At 39.5% G+C, this 17,982-nt stretch overlaps 1 protein-coding gene across 1 annotated transcript; it reads left to right on the plus strand.

Annotated features, from left to right (window-relative positions):
* The first annotated feature begins 1,177 nt into the window (after nt 1-1,177).
* On the plus strand, nt 1,178-17,904 carry alg6 (ALG6 alpha-1,3-glucosyltransferase). Its single transcript, XM_060867593.1, has 14 exons — nt 1,178-1,408; nt 1,544-1,628; nt 2,902-2,991; nt 3,248-3,336; nt 4,080-4,162; nt 4,250-4,314; nt 4,425-4,610; nt 7,327-7,462; nt 12,172-12,257; nt 13,260-13,344; nt 13,449-13,519; nt 15,393-15,461; nt 16,532-16,727; nt 17,560-17,904. The coding sequence occupies exons 1-14, from the start codon at nt 1,261-1,263 to the stop codon at nt 17,755-17,757; spliced, it is 1,587 nt and encodes a 528-aa protein (XP_060723576.1). The 5' UTR covers nt 1,178-1,260; the 3' UTR covers nt 17,758-17,904.
* Nucleotides 17,905-17,982: the final 78 nt, after the last annotated feature.

The following is a 17,982-nucleotide window of genomic DNA, read 5'->3' on the forward strand; positions in this document are numbered from 1 at the left end:
CTGTTGTGGAAAATAAAGTGTTTTGCTTTGTTTTGGTACAAACTTACAACAGAGTATATTATTAGAAATAAAACGATGCAGTGTTGAATGAAAACGCAGTGTGTAGGAATTAATCCTGATGCTCTTGGAAGAACACCTCAATTTCATGGAGGATTATCACCTACATATCATGTGACAGTGATATAGATACATATTGTACATATTCTTTTTTGTATGTTGTATGTTCCCAAATTATGTAAATGACTATACGCTCCTTGTGTATATATTTGTTGTGTAATTTGTGTGGATTGATTTTTCACTTTACATCATTTTATTCAGCATCAACAGGAGTGTAAGCAAGGTAAGAATTTAATTGTGTGGACCTACTGCACATATGACAGTAAAGTTCATGTATCTTCAGTAATGCTAATAAGATAGTCCACACCTTTCTTGGATCAATTGCTGAATGTAAAAGATGGGAAGGTGTTATATAAGGGATGAAATTGGACTTGCCTGGATTATAGGAATAGTATTGATAAACCATTAGATCATGTTTTGGAAATTACAGTCAGGCCTTTAGAGTTAATTAGGCATATATTTGTCTATATATACAATAAATAAGCTTAAATAAGATACTTGATTTTGTTGCTGTTGTATTGGCCTTATATAAAACTGGCCTTATGGTGTCTAAACCTAACACATTAGCATGTCTATTTCATTCTGACTGAGTTACTTAAATAAAAACTAAAACCTTTTATATTTCATAATTTCTAATAAGTTGGATATTAAGTGTTTAATTTATTTTATTATTTTTTTTGGCCCTGGATGTTTGTGATTTAATGAAGAATAAGAGTTTATTGTCCAGCAGATAGTGCTAGTGAGAAACTGTAGCATGGACAAAGTAAATCTGGCCATACACTTTTAAAACACTGCAAAATTTGTCCCTTTTTTGGTATTATTTATGGTTTACATTTGAGGTCAATTGGATAAATCTGGATTTCATTCTGAGCCAAACTACTCCTTTAATTATCATAATGTGTCAATTATTATGACTATAAAAAAGTAATAAAAAAAATAATAATTAATAAAGACCCCATATCTTTTATAAATATTTCAAAAGTACAGATAGAGGCTTTTTATTTTTTATTTTTTGGCATGACAGTTACGTCATCAGCAAGCGCCGCTCTGGCCACTAACCGTCTTTCCGATCTACAAATCATCCGGAAGAAATATTCTGCGTGGTTATGAGATATAGATCTGCGTTATCGTTGTGCTGACGTGATGTTTCAGGAAGTAGCGGCTGCAGAGTTGAGGATAATTACAGCACGTTTTAAAAGGGATCCAGAAATGGAGAAATGGAGCCTTATTTCACTGTGTGTTTTGATTTCAGTTACGTTGAGATGGGCTGTGTCTTTTAACTCATACTCAGGTTAGTAACTCAGTGATTAAAACACGAATATAAAGTGGAAGATTAATATTAAAACTATTATTTAACTATATAATGGGTTTCAAGAAGAAGAATTTTTGATCAAATTTGTTATGTAATTATACTTAAAAAAAACAGGTGCTGGCAAAACACCAATGTTTGGGGATTATGAAGCCCAGAGGCACTGGCAGGAAGTGACGTACAACCTACCGGCTCATGATTGGTTGGTTAATTCATTCATTCATTCATTCATTATCATCACTAAGAATTTATATATATATATATTGGCGTATGTTTTTTTTTTTTATTATTAATGACAAAATTCTTTTCCAGTAACAGCTGTTATCTGAAGTGTTATTTTTATCCGTTAATTGTTACATACAAGGGGGGCACGGTGGCTTAGTGGTTAGCATGATCGCCTCACACCTCCAGGTTTGGGGGTTCGATTCCCACCTCCGCCTTGTGTGTGTGTGTGGAGTTTGCATGTTCTCCCCGTGCCTCGGGGGTTTCCTCCGGGTACTCCGGTTTCCTCCCCCGGTCAAAAGACATGCATGGTAGGTTGATTGGCATCTCTGGAAAATTGTCCGTAGTGTGTGATTGTGTGAGTGAATGAGAGTGTGTGTGTGCCCTGCGATGGGTTGGCACTCTGTCCAGGGTGTATCCTGCCTTGATGCCCGCTGACGCCTGAGATAGGCACAGGCTCCCCGTGACCCGAGAAGTTCGGATAAGCGGTAGAAGATGAATGAATGAATGAATGTTACATACAATAATGTAGAACATCCAGTATGATTGTTCCTGCCATCACATGTATTATACTATTGCAGGGGTAAACAATCAATACCCTCACCAGCCCAATACCCTCACCAGCCTCTCTTTTGTTCCACATTTCCAACCTTTATTCTTTCACATTTGCAAAGCACTTTATCCTGGTCAGAGTCACTTATCCCAGGAACTCTCCTGTGTCGTATAACAGGGACGCGGTAGACTAGTGGTTAAGGTGTTGGACTGCTGATTGGAAGGTCATGAGTTTGAATCCCAGCTTCACCAGGCTGCCTCTGCTGGGCCCCTGAGCAAGGCCCTTAACCGTCAGTTGCTCGGTTGTATAAATTGATATAAATTGTAAGTTACTCTGGATAAAGGTGTTTGCTAAATGCCGTAAATGTGAAACACATTGACTTATTTTACAAAGCATTGACTCCGGTGTCTCCTTCTTTAAATGTCTTCATACGTTTTTAAAATCTGTTATTAGAGTGTGAGCGAATGTCAGCCATACAAGAGCCTATGGATGAGTTATTGCTGTAGAAAGGAAAATTAGACGTGTTTAAATATAAATCCGTGATTCGAATGAGCTGGCAGAGCTACAGTTACAGAATGTTATGTTAATCACCACCTTCTGACCAATCAGATTCAGGAATGTGACAGGGCTGCGGTTTAATAATGCTAAGAACATTTTCACTATTTCATGATGTTACAATATTGTTTCTGCACTTTTAAAGGTACTTCAACACTACAAAGAATGACCTGAACTACTGGGGCCTAGATTATCCTCCACTAACAGCCTACCACAGTCTCTTATGTGCTTATGTGTAAGTGTCCAACTTGAGCTTAATGCTCTGTGATCAACCAGAGGTCATGGAAAAATGTGTGTATATATACACATATGTATGTATGTATGTATGTATGTATGTATGTATGTTTTTTTTTACCTTGAAGTAGTCAAGAATAAATAATACAGATCCTAAGGTCATCTCCAACATTCATAGTATCTCATACTAGTAAAGCATTTGTAATCTGATTTCTCTGATTTGTTTATGATTCTTTTTTGATTTTGTCTGTGTGTAGCGCAAAGCTGATTAATTCTGCATGGGTGGAGTTGCACACTTCCAGAGGTTACGAGAGCGCTTCTCATAAATTATTCATGAGGGCCACAGGTGAGCACGGACAAGCCCAAGCCTTTTTTTTTTTTGTATTTGTGCCCATTACAGAGTCTGCAAATCTTAATGTTATATAAATATTAAATTGTTTCGAATTCAGACTAAATTCTGTTCTCTGAATCTGTTACATAATGACATTAGGTTGTATTTTGTGTTGAACTCCACTAACATGGAGTTTGCTGATCGCATGGACAGGAAGCGGTAGTATGGTGGAACACCAACACAAATACAATTGCTGTGAATCTCACTACATACTTTTGTAGTGTTTAAACTTTTAGTGAATGATGTACGTATTGTCTAACACTGTAATTAACAGACTAATTTCTTTTGAAATCTGGTGTCACCAGTGTAACCGTGTTCTTAATCGACACTAAAAGTGGCATTGTAAAAGTATTCTATTCAATCTGAGGATATTTACATGAAGTTAATCGGTGCGAGAGTAGACGATGCCGAGGACAGAGTTAGACGGAGACAGATGATTCGCTGTGGCGATCCCTAACGGGAAAAGCCGAAAGTAGGAGCTCAGCTTTTTTCAGTAACAGCACATACTCTAAGTGTTTTATTCCTCTTGTTCTATAGTGATTTGCTGCTGATTCATTTTGAAAAATGTATTAACGATCTCATTACCTTTTATTTTCTATTCCTTTATATATTATTATGTCTAATACCTCAGAACATCCACAAAACCAGTTCGTTGCTGTGTTTTGATGTTCCTTTGACATTCCTCTCCCACTCCCCAGTTCTCTTCTCAGATATACTGATCTACATTCCAGCAGTCCTCCTGTACTGCTTCTACCTCAGCGAAGGATCCTACAAAAAGAAGGTAATTCGGTTGTCTGGCATTTCATTTAATTGATTCATTCATAAGCATACAGTATATTTTGATCAATATTGTGTATTTCTGTACAAGGCTGCCACGGCTTTGTGCATCCTACTTTACCCAGGACTCATCCTAATCGATTTTGGTCATTTTCAATATCCTTTAAAATGTGTAATCTGTCTCATTCATGATTGCTTGGTGACAAAAAAAAAAAAAAAAGAATGATTACATCAGCATTTTGTAGCAAGCCTTAACTCCTGGTCAGATATAACAATGTGAGTCTGGGCTTGGCATTACTGGGTGTAGTGGGACTCGGTTTGGGTCGGGACCTGCTCGGGTCTTTGGCCTTCACCTTGGCACTCAACTACAAACAGATGGAGCTGTACCATTCGTTGCCTTTCTTCTGCTACCTTTTAGGCAGATGTATTAAACAGGGCCTTCTGGGCAAAGGGTAAGAAACATTTTAAGTTCCTTTATGTTCTTAAATATGTACATGTGGATGTCTCTGTTCAATCCAGATCAACAGGGTTTTGTAGGGTTTATACCTGAAGACTGAGATTGCATGGAAGTATTTGGAAGTTTGTTTGTTTTATCATATTACTGAAAGCAATAAGTGAGGCCATGTATGAACTGCCAGTCAGAGACAATCAGGATTTAGGCTGAAATATCCCGGTATTTAATAAAGATTTAATAATGCCACCAATGCCATTTTTAGCTCCTGAACCAATGGCACATAGAACAGCCCCAAAGCACTGCAGATCCACCTCCATATTATTTAATTAAGCAATATCACACAAGCGGGGGCACGGTGGCTTAGTGGTTAGCACGTTCGCCTCACACCTCCAGGGTCGGGGTTCGATTCCTGCCTCCACCTTGTGTGTGTGGAGTTTGCATGTTCTCCCCGTGCCTCGGGGGTTTCCTCCGGGTACTCCGGTTTCCTCCCCCGGTCCAAAGACATGCATGGTAGGTTGATTGGCATCTCTGGAAAATTGTCCCTAGTGTGTGAGTGAATGAGAGTGTGTGTGTGCCCTGTGATGGGTTGGCACTCCGTCCAGGGTGTATCCTGCCTTGATGCCCGATGACGCCTGAGATAGGCACAGGCTCCCCGTGACCCGAGGAAGTTCGGATAAGCGGTAGAAGATGAATGAATGAATGTATGAATATCACACAAGCATGCGTGCGGTTATATTGAATATCCAAACATCTGTGATTTGGCCATTGGTATTTACAGCAGTGCCGATATTCAGTTGAACCACGCTCATGCTCATGTGATATTGCTTTTATACAACAGTTCTATGAAAGAGAAAATCATATAGAGTAACTGGCTGTCTCACAGGGATTTGTACATTCCCACTGAAGGGACGTCTAGTAAAATTTCGTTTCCCTCTGATGAGCTTTCATATTTGATGTCAATAGTTATATTCTAGAAAATATGCGTTTGTCCTGTCTGCTGATAATGTCATTAACTTTACTTTAGTAACTGTTTTGAACCATGAAGTGGAAATGTAGATAGTATTTATATTGTGACTTGCTCAAGGGCCCAACAATGGCAGGTTGGTGGGGCTGCTGCTTGAACCCCTGACCTTCTTCGGATCAGCTTTAACCATTGATGTACCCCTGCCTCTAAATATAATTAATTATAACTGGACTAATTATACCTGGTCTAACTTGGACCTAACGTTTACATTTAAATTTATGGCATTTGGCAGATGCCCTTATCCAGAGTTTGCCTCATTTATACAGCCGAGCATCTGAAAGATTGAGGGCTATTTCTCAGGGGCCCATGAATGGCAGTTTGGTGACCCTGGGATTCAAGCTCACGATCTTTCGATAAGTAGTCCAACACCTTAACCACTGAGTTCCCACTTCCCACTTCCCACCCAACTGCTGTATAATGTACAATCCAGTTCTTGTCTTGTGTGTAGTCTCTCTTTTCCCAGCAAACGTACTGGGATTAGAATTCATTTAAATCTCCCATTGCATTTAGAACCAGACAGAAGTTAGTTTAATAGATTATGTCCAAGTGTGATAATGTTAGAAATGAATCCAAGACTTTCATATCATTATTACTCCTCAGATAGCATTCCTAGGTGTAAATACTGAGAATACCTCAGCGCAGTGTAGATCTCGGCCCTTCCTCAGCCCTACAGGTTATTCTTCTCATTACCCTGACTCACACTCAGGCTACTTTACATTTGTTTATGTAGTAACAGTGCACCGGAGGCATTTGGTAGCCGTCGCATTGTTGGGTTCGATTACTTTGAAAAATATGTCCAGATGACCCTCTGACCATGCTGTAGCTTCCCTGCAATGCCCGTGTGTCCAGTTTTACTACTACAGCTGAGAAGAGTCAGCAGCTCACAGACACACCTACGGCAAACTGAAACTGTTTAAGGATAGAACACATTGCTGACATTCTCATGAAGTGGGTGCTGCTTGTTCTGCCATGTTCCGTGTAAGGAATAAAACATGATGGGGATTGAAGATTTGGAAAATAATCAATAAAAATAACGGTTAGCGGAGTTATCCTTAGAAATACAAAGTTGATTATTTTCCCATAACAACGTTATCGAAAGTGTTTTATTCCTCTTACACCACAGCTGTTTGCCGACGCTAATACTTATCAAAACATCATTCTTTCATACATTTATCACATATGTTACAGCAGCTATAAAGTCATTCCTTTTTTATTTCTCTCTCTACAATGCAGCTTATCTTATGTTACCACGAGTCTGTTTCTTCCTGAAGACTTTCATGTGTAGAAAACCTAAAGAAACAGCTTTAACTCTGACTGGCACTGAAGACTCCTTCTATAAACGTTAAATTCTACAGTTCTTAACAGAAAAAGAAAAACATTGCCATATCAATAAATAGATATTTATATCTGTTTGTGTGAAACATCCATGTAATAAATCCCTGTGTACATTGTAATCATTGAAACAATAGTGTATTAGAACGACTGTATTAATATATAGATAATAAACCTTCATTATAGCTTTTGGAATTCTTTCTCATTGCCATACTGAGGACTTGGTATTAATTGTATAAGCTACTACAGATGTCTTGAGCTGAGCTCTTTGTTACCCTGCTATACATGTACATGTTTATTATTATTATTATTATTATTATTATTATTATTATTATTATTGTTGTTGTTATTCTTGCAGGCTGCTTCTGTTAGTGAAGATCTCATTGACTGTGCTGGTGACTTTTGCCCTCTGCTGGTTGCCTTTCCTGTCAGACCTACAGCAGATACAGCAGGTTCTGCATCGCTTGTTCCCAGTGGACCGCGGTTTATTCGAGGTACGTCCTTGAACTCAAAAGGTTCACAGTTTCACTGAAGCCCAGTCATGTCTGAACATACACAATAGTTTCCTCCTTTTTAGTCAGTTCAGTATTCATTGCATGTGTTTATTGATTTCAGTCTATTTGTATGGTCTATGGCAGACACCCTTATCCAGAGTGACTAAAGTTTAGCTCATTTTGTATAGACTGAGCAGCTGAGGGTTAAGGGCCTTGCTCATGGACCCAGTAGTGTCAGATTGGCAGTGCTGGGATTTGAACTCATGACCTAGAAATTTACATGTACGATTCCTCAGAGATCATTTCAGAATCAATGACTATCACGCATCGCTTTTACCTTATAACACACAGAGAGCCTACAGTCACAGGTGGCGAGAGCACTGTTACAGCTAACAAGCTGAAAAAATAATAGGACTAGACTGAAGGCTAATGACACAGTGAAATCCTGGATGGTGTCATTTACACGTGGTATCTAAGTTGTATGATTTACTTTATAATAACTCTGATTGCCATGTTTACCAGAAGAGGACACGCATGGCTTTTCAGAATATCGGCATGATTCAAAGCTTTGCTTTTGTGTTGCATTGCACTGTCAGTTTAATTTTAAGGGCAAGGTTACACAAGAAAAGCCCTTGGAATGCTAATCCAAATACAAAATATGTATGTGTGGGCGTGTGTGTGCGCAAGTGTGTGTGCGCAAGTGTGTGTGCGCAAGTGTGTGTGCGCAAGTGTGTGTGCGCAAGTGTGTGTGCGCAAGTGTGTGTGCGCGACTGAGTGTGCGCGACTGAGTGTGCGCGACTGAGTGTGCGCGACTGAGTGTGCGCGACTGAGTGTGCGCGACTGAGTGTGCGCGACTGAGTGTGCGCAAGTGAGTGAGTGTGCGCGACTGAGTGTGCGCAAGTGAGTGAGTGTGCGCGACTGAGTGTGCGCAAGTGAGTGAGTGTGCGCAAGTGAGTGAGTGTGCGCAAGTGAGTGAGTGTGCGCAAGTGAGTGAGTGTGCGCAAGTGAGTGAGTGTGCGCAAGTGAGTGAGTGTGCGCAAGTGAGTGAGTGTGCGCAAGTGAGTGAGTGTGCGCAAGTGAGTGAGTGTGCGCAAGTGAGTGAGTGTGCGCAAGTGAGTGAGTGTGCGCAAGTGAGTGAGTGTGCGCAAGTGAGTGAGTGTGCGCAAGTGAGTGAGTGTGCGCAAGTGAGTGAGTGTGCGCAAGTGAGTGAGTGTGCGCAAGTGAGTGTGCGCAAGTGAGTGTGCGCCAGTGAGTTTGCGCAAGTGAGTGTGCGAGCGAGCGAGCGTGAGTGATACAGTGGAGAACATGTAGAACTCCTCACAGGCAGTAACCCAAGCTCACGCTTAAACGGGAAACCGCAGTGCTGTGTGTCGACTAACAAGCTAGCGTCTATCATTCTCGCTTGTGACATGATGCTAACATAATACACAGAGTGTGAGCAACTCTAACTTGGACACTCTGACGGCTATAAAAGAGAGAGAGTTTGCCTAGCTTGGTGTCCATTAGTGTGTGTCATTTGGGGAACAGCATGCCACGGTTATCTCTCTCTCTCTCTCTCTCTCTCTCTCTCTCTCTCTCTGTGTGTGTGTGTGTGTGTGTGTGTGTGTGTGTGGGCAGGCCATGAAGGTCACGCTTTGCTTGCTTGAACTAATAGCATTAGTGGCCATGTAAGCAAGATCACTCCGGCCAAGCATCAAGTTGCTCTTGTAAAGAAATGGAGTCAGGGGCATGTTGTTCAGACAGGCTGACTCTCACACAGGGGACAAATCAGGCTTTTTGACACTGAAACAGATCCAAGACTACTCCGGGGTCAAAGGGGAGAGTGTATTGGTGGTTATTCCAAACACATAGACTCGGAATTTGGAATGAGAAGGGTAAGTTTCATGATGTGATACTCGCTGCTTTAGGGTGGTCAGAGTACAGGAATGTGCTTGGCATGCAGAAAGAGGAGTCACAAGCTGACTCACACACATTTGACCCCATGTGCCTGAGTTTACAAATAAGTGCATAGCTTTTTTTATTTTGACAGGCCACTTGCTTGACAGGGAAACTCATGACACGAGCGAGTAGCTTGTATCCTCCAGCCTCACTGTCCATATGTCACAGGGGAATTTTTATTGCACTTTCAGTTGGGAAATGATTACGTAGAGTAATGCCACTTATTTGCTTTCTCTTAAGAAGTTGCAGTGTATTTAAAGAAGCTCACCATAGTTGTGAGGTCAAATCTGGTAACCCGGTACTATGACTTACAGCTACTGGGATTTAAAGAGTATCTGGTTCCGATGCAGCCAAAATACTGTTTGTCTTTGGGGGGATTCATTCATTTTTTTTTTTTATTTACACTGGAAAATTCTCCTTTTCTCCATTCTCCATTGTAGTTGAATTACTTGAGTGACGTGACATAGAGCTAAGTATGGTGACCCATACTCAGAATTTGTTCTCTGCATTTAACCCATCCAAAGTGCACACACACAGCAGTGAACACACACACACCGTGAACACACACCTGGAGCAGTGGGCAGCCATTTATGCTGCGGTGCTTGGGGAGCAGTTGGGGGGTTCGGTGCCTTGCTCAAGGGCAACTCAGTCGTAGTATTGCCGGCCTGAGACTTGAACCCACAACCTTAGGGTTAGGAGTCAAACTCTCTAACCATTACATTTACATTTACAGCATTTGGCAGACGCTCTTATCCAGAGCGACGTACATAAGTGCTTAAATCTCTAACATTGACTACATTAATGCTGGCTCACTAGGTTACATACTTAAGATACCATGAGTTTAAAACATTTGTTCAAAGTTACAATGAAAAAGTGTCAAAGGTTTTTTTTTGTTTTTTTTTTAAATGCAAAAGATAGGGAAAGAAGTGCTAGTTGAAGTGTTTCCTGAATAAGTAGGTCTTCAACCGCCGCTTGAAAATATCCAGTGACTCAGCTGTCCAGACCTCTAGGGGAAGTTCATTCCACCACCTTGGTGCCAGTACAGAGAAGAGTCTTGTAGTATACTTGCCTCTTACCCTGAGAGATGGTGGAACCAGTCGAGCGGTGCTGGTAGATCGGAGGGTGCGAGGTGCAGTGCGAGGAGTGATGAGGACCTTGAGGTAAGATGGAGCTGGTCCATTTTTGGCTTTGTAGGCCAGCATCAGTGTTTTGAATCTGATGCGTGCAGCTACCGGAAGCCAGTGGAGGGATCGCAGCAGCGGGGTGGTATGTGAGAACTTTGGCAGGTTGAGAACAAGCCGTGCAGCTGCATTTTGGATCATTTGCAGAGGACGGATTGCGTTCATAGGTAGACCTGCCAGCAGTGCGTTGCAGGCCATTAGGCCATGACTTCCACAAAAATGGAAATTACTTCTTAAATGAGTGTAATCACTGGACCTATATATGATGATTTGATATTAAAGTAGCACCTACACAATAATAAAATAATTATTAAATAATAATAAAATCAATAATAAAAAAAATAATGTAAATCTGTATTTAAAAAGGAAGATATTCAGCCTTGGGTGGTCAATTAACCAGAAAGTTTGACCCAAAAATGTATTTTTTTTTTCTTGTTAATGAAGTTAAAGGAACCCATTAATGAAATTCAATTTTATTTGTACAGGCAAGTTGATTTTTAACAGTAAACGCAGATTTACAGAAACTCACATGTACGTTTAGATCTATAAAGAGCAAGACGGAGATAACAGTGGCAAGAAAAAACTCTAAAATGAATTGAAGATCTCGAATTCAAATGGAAACTCATCCTTATTACATACCACATAAAATCATAAAGTACTATCTGAATCACTTTGTGCAATCCAGTAGCTTTATCATAGTCGTAGGATGGTGTAGAAGGACACCAAACTGTGTATTGAGGATAAAAATGATACAGCTGCTACATGATACCAGCTACTTTTGTTAAATGCACACTGTCGAAGATCACACAAGAAAGTTAACAGGAGATTATTCTACAACACGAGGTGGTTTGTAATGACGTGTGTGAGACGAGTGCGTAATGACATCACATTTGCTTGGTAAATGGACTTCGGACATCAAACATAAGCTTCAGACATCAAAATTTAACATTTTCAGCATTTGGCAGATGCACTTATGCAGAGTGACGTACAAAAGTGGTTTGAAGTCTCCATCAATGAATACATCAACAGTGGTATTGGTTCACTAGGTTGCAGACTAAGAATATATACATATAAGAAGAAGAAGCCTTTATTATCACCACATATACATTACAGTTGTTATAGTTATGAGCTATGAGAATGGCAAACCATCATTATCAAAGCTATTGTATTTATAATTGTGTTGTAGCTTGACCAGCTTGGACTCTTTTATCAGATCTCACAAACAAGATTATAAACAATGTCAACTTGGACCTAATGTGTTACGTCAGTGGAAAGTTCTAGAATAAATAAAAAAGCTACATGCTCCAATAAATATCCAGGCTAATACTGTGCACAATGAAATAAATAATGTCAAATTTGTACAGATTATGACTTTTAGATTAATGGTGATACATTTTGCTGAGAGGGAAAGGATCGTGAACCCCTGGAGTTACTGATGTAACATCATAGAGATATTATTATAACTGTGTATTAGAAAAAACGTTTATTAACATGCCTAGTGGTACACACAGGAAAACAAACACTTCTTGTTCCAGCTTAAAAAAAATCTTAATTTTAATTTGTCCTGTTGATTTGTGTACGTGTTTGTAGGATAAAGTGGCAAACACATGGTGCAGCTTGAACGTCCTGATAAAGATCAAGACCCTGCTGTCCAGAGATACTCAGCTGCTCCTCAGGTAATCCTTCTTCCATCCGTTTACCAACCATCCACCCTTTCTCTGCCTTCAGTCCACCTTCTGGAGTCCTCATTACGATTGAGTGCGCTGAAGATTATCAGACCTTAATGATATCCATGAGCTTTTGGGAACAATGATATCTGCTCGGTAATCTGCAGCTGGTCTTGGTTGAGATTTCTGACTAAACAAAGGGATGTGTTTAGCTCTCCTGAGGTTAAAACTAGTCTATCTGAGAGATTTTCTAGGCAGATTCTCTGGTGCCGTTTGAGTGAATGGAGTCCAAGTCTTTGGTGTGATTAAATCTGTAAATCTATTTTAGGCACAAAGGCAGCATTTTCTTTACAACTGGTAATCCCTGGGATTACTTGGCCTTGGATTATTTGTGCTTTTGTTGCTGCGTGATATTAGCATTATGAGGTCCAGATTAAAAGTGGCCATATTTCGATAAAGTCCTGAGTGAGCTCATCCTGCACACGTTGGAGAGAAGCCTGAATGTCGCTCAGATACGTGTGAATCTCACCTACCTCTCACTCTGCGCTACCTCCATTTTGATATTTCATTCATCGAGACAAGCTAAAATTGAATGCATCTATTGCATAACTCTGGGCTTGGTGACCTTGAACATTTTATTAAAAATCTAACATCTCACTTAGTTACTGTAGCTCTGTATGCATTCATTCATCCATATTAACCTGTCCTGGGAATACCAGTTACGAGATTGGAATTACGCTCAATTGAAATCGGGGCTCCATGAGCACAGATATTCACAAACACAGTCTCACACACACACACACACACGTTTTAGCATGTTTTAGGAGGAAGCCAAAGAACTAAAGGGGGAACATAGAAAACTCCACACTGATAGTAACCCAAGCTTAAGATCATATCTAGAGCTGTGAGTCACCAACACTTTCTACTATACTACTGCTCAATGCTGTCCAAGCTCTGTACCTGTGTCAGAAAATCCAGTGCTAACATAGAATGTTTTTTTTTTCTTTTTAGTTTTGCTGTGACTCTCCTATTCCTTTTGCCCTCATCAATTAAACTGTTGACCAAACCCACCTTATGGCAATTTAAACTAGCTTTGGTAAGTATTGTTATTGTGTTCTTTCACTCCCTTGTTCTAATCTGTTGATTTTTTTTTTTTTTACAGATTTACGTAATCTAACCGTATATGATCTTCTACTATAGGTGAACTCCTCACTGGCCTTTTTCCTCTTCTCCTTTCAAGTCCATGAGAAATCTATCCTGCTGCCAGCCTTGTAAGTTTACACATGCTGCTATATTCAGTATGGCTTATATATGTATGTATTTATAATAAAATACTTGAATATATTAACTGACTGCATTCTGGATACAAACCCAACAAAGTATTTTATTAGGCAAGTCATTCAATAGATGAAAAACTGTCAAAAGATCAGCTACTCTAGATTTCTAACCACAAACCATCTCAGTTCTGTAGCAGATCATCTCTTGTGGTAGATCTAATCCCATGCATTTGTCTAAATGCTATTTATCTGAAGGCAGATTAGCAGACGACACTAGCTAAAGACATTCTTCATTTACCCTCTGTGGTCCGATTAGCAAACTGATGACGTGGTTTGTGATGTAGCTTGTACAAATAGATAGACAGGTTTAAAGTCTATGAAGCATCACTAGAAAACAAAAAATACCCAATTTGTATGGATGAGTCAGAAATCAGTGGTTAAACCGTAAAAGCTAACAGTAGTGATAGATTTGTATACCTGCCTATTAAACATAAATCATAACGTAAATACACCCAATGTGAGGAAGGTTTACGTTCTGCCTTTAACACCGTCTGGGAATCATTTGCCTCACCATGTGACCGTACATTTATAGAATGTATGATGTATTCGTTTACAGGTGTTTATTGATCTATTAACATAGATTATCCAGATTGTTGCTTTATGAACTGTTGAGTTATATCGCACAACTGTTCAAATCAATCAGTAATGCATGTCACCGGATTAGGAGGGACACGCTCGGGGCCGCAGTGCTCTGTGTGTGTGTGATCAGATCAGATCTAAGGGTGAACACATTGGTGTTACAGGAGCGCAGTAGCGGGTGCTGTAATTACATTTGACGTTGCATTTGACGTCAGATGAATGTGTTTTCCTGTCTAGTGCACTTCAGCTTACACAAGCACTGTGTGTGTGTGTTTACTACTCATTTGTATACGGTTGTGTGTGCCAATTAAATACACTGTATAATATTTCAGAGAATCTCATCCTGATGGGATGTGGCATGATGCAGAGTGGATAATTTCTCAATAATAGCACACACCAAATTTCCTTATAAGAGGAATGACAATTTGGTGTGTGCTATTATAAGGAAATTTCCTCTTATAAGGAAAAGTTAGTTCCTATTATCACTTGTGGTATAAAAGATTATAATATAATCTTTTATACCACAAGTGATGTGTGTGTGTGTGCTCTATCACTTGAGAATAAAAGATTATATAATATAAGATGTATATAATCTTTTAGACTACAAGTGATAGGTGTATATATGTATTTGTGTGTGTGTGTGTGTATATGTATATGTGTGTGTGTGTGTATATATATATATATATATATTTATATATATACATACACACACCGATCATTATCGTACATGCAAGGATTTATTTAATAACCTTTGATAAATTATCTACTCTGCGCAAATTTGTATAAATGGCCTTTTTAGCTTCAAGAGGAAAATAGGCAAAAAAAAAAAAAAATAAAGTATGTGTGACTACACTACCTTTGCAGATGTGAGGTTCTAACACAAAATAACCTTTTACCTACAAAATTAGAAATAAAATTAACTTAAATTGTTAGAGTATTGACTGAGGCTTGATTCAGATATTTATATTTTCCATTATAACAGAAATATTTCAAAATAATTCTTTATTAATTATAAATACACTGGTGAATTCATTTAAGTAATTGTTGAGCCTTATGACAGGGAACATTGTACAGCATCATGGATCAACACCAGGACATCAGTAATCCGCTCAGGCTTTTAACTCCTTTCCTCTCCTTAAACATACGGTTTGCAAAAATAGTTACTGAGCAGCTAAGACCTGCCAAAATGTTCAGTGTGTTTCATAAATGTACATTTTTTTATTTGTAGACCAGTGTGCCTTTTGATGAATGAACTTCCACTGATGGCCACTTGGTTCCTGGTGGCTTCCACCTTTAGGTAAGAAGCTTGGTTAAAGTTAAATAGATGATGTTGAATGTGCACAAAACAAGTTGGTTCCTGTTATCACCTGTGCAATATAAGCTATAAAGAGTCCTGCAGCTTGTCATGTTACAGAGAAGCTATAACACCCAACATTCTTACTTAGAGCTCTGGCAGATATTTATATGGATCATGACACTTCTGACTGTTGAAAAAAGTTGGGCACTGGAGACTCCTTCCAGAAAATAAACACACATCGCCTCAAAAAAAGTTTATTGTTAGGCTTAGATTGCATGTAGTATCTATAGAAACAGTATCCAAGAGCACTAATATTACCTGTGACTTGTCTAAGGTCAGAACTTCTGTAATAGGAATTTAATTAATGCCTTCTGACCAATCAGATTTAAGAATAGTATATACAGTAAGATGTTTTATTACAATACTAAATAAAGGTACAGTTGTACTGGTGTGTAGTCATTGGATTCACACAATAATGGTATAACGAGAGGCACTTTAAATGAAACCCGGGCCCATAATAAATAAAACTGTTCAGACTGTATGCTTTTTGCTCAGTAACTGTCGTGCACATGGTTTAGTGTACACACATCACAACATAATCCACATACCATTTAACTAAGAGCCTTTCGTATTAACGCTACTCGGCATGCCGTGGATTCAAACTGGCAGTTTCCTTAAACGTATTGTTTTTGTGTTGTTGAATACATATTTCTTTTTGTTATCCACTTTTCTTTCTATGAAGGAGTTTTTGTTGGCCGGTTAGAGCGAACGTTCGTAGTTAATATACATTGAAACAACAGTCTGTTTCCAAGTTTAATGTCTCAGACACACAAGTATGTTGTACAATGAAAGCTTGGATTGTTTCAGTGGCATGAACCCGTCACTGAGTCACATTGCCGTAGAAAATGACTTTTGTTGGAGATTTTGCTTCATTTAGTCAAAAAGGGTCTAATGCAGTGGCTAAATAACTCAGCGTCCTCAAGGTTTTGCCAGGTTTTCTACTAATGCAGTTTATCTCTTTAGAATAATAATAAGATCTTAATCTTTTTGCTGCTTTAATTGTCCTGTAGCATGCTGCCTCTTCTGCTGAAGGATGGTCTGCTCCTGCCTTACGTGGTGACTTCACTGGCCTTCATCTACTTCAGTGTGTATCTTCTCTCCGCTCTAGAAAGGACCTCATTGGAAGAGCTCAGACTGGGCCCGTGTCACAAGCTCACCCAGTACTGTCTGTCCAAACACACCCTCAGCCTGATAATCAAGTGCACAGTAAGCAACAAACCCTAAGCAGAAACACAGAACTCAACCACCACACAGCTAGCTGTCCACTATCACATAACCGCTACCAACCAAGGAGGGTGAAGGCTAGCACAAGGTTCCGCCAAGACAAATGAAGCACCAAATACTCTTCCACATTCATAAGCTTGCAGACACATAACAACGGTTAATGTTGGTCAACGTGCTTTGTGTTAATGGTAGGGTCTCCAATGTTTGTGAAATGCTTCAGAAAACTGAGTCGGGACGACAAACTAAACAAAAATCAAAACAAACGTGTAGCCAATGAGCAGAAAGGGGCGGGGCTTGTCAATATGTGCGGAGAGAGTGTTCAGTGCGCATGTGTGACATTAGCAGAAAGCGGTTTTAACATTGACATGGAGGATAAAAACAAAGAAAGAAAGCGAAGAAAGTCTTACGATAAGGCAAGAAGTAGGACGTGTTAATATAGGATCAGCTTTCCAGGGCTGGAGAGAACTGAAGGAGCGGGAAGTTGGCGCATGTTCACAGATTCGAGTATCCTGAGTCAATAACTCCTGAACTAAACCATTTGGGTTAGGGGCGTGTTTGTTTTGGTGATTTTATATGTCAACATTGGCTTTCAAACATCGGATACCCTACCTTTAAGGTATTTTAGCAAGATAGACAAGTGACCCCATAATGACCTTTTAAGTGATTGTATCATTAGCACAGGCCTTAGTGAGCCCTCTCTACAGCCATGCTCTATAGACAATATTTAATGTACATCTCATAGGTCTGGTGATATTTTTGTTTTGGTTATATAAATGTGCTGTTCATCCTGGGTTTATGTTTTCTTTGTTCACAGTTTGGAGTGTCGTTATGCGTCATGGCTGGTCTGAGCTTTATGAGTGTGGCAGTGGATCCTCCAACCAAACTGCCAGATTTGTTCCCAGTTCTAGTTTCTGTGTTCTCCTTCCTTCAGTTTCTGACCTTGCTGATGTATTTCAATCTAGTCCAACTGACTGAGCTGACCAACAAAAAGCCCCAGAAGAAGACAAACTGAAACAGTAAGTCTATCTGAAATGGGGAGAATTAAGGAGAATGATGACAAAGGAAAAGGAGAATTCCTTGCATTAGGACGGATTGGACTTAATTTAGGAAATTGAATTTCCTGTTAATAAACTTGAGAAAATCCCTTCTGTTTAAAACAGTGACTTGGTATCAATGAATGGAAGGTTTTGCCAAATTACAAAAGAACGGTTATTAAAAACACACACATTGCATCAGC

Source organism: Tachysurus vachellii, chromosome 4 (genome assembly GCF_030014155.1).
Source record: "Tachysurus vachellii isolate PV-2020 chromosome 4, HZAU_Pvac_v1, whole genome shotgun sequence".
NCBI lineage: Eukaryota > Metazoa > Chordata > Actinopteri > Siluriformes > Bagridae > Tachysurus > Tachysurus vachellii.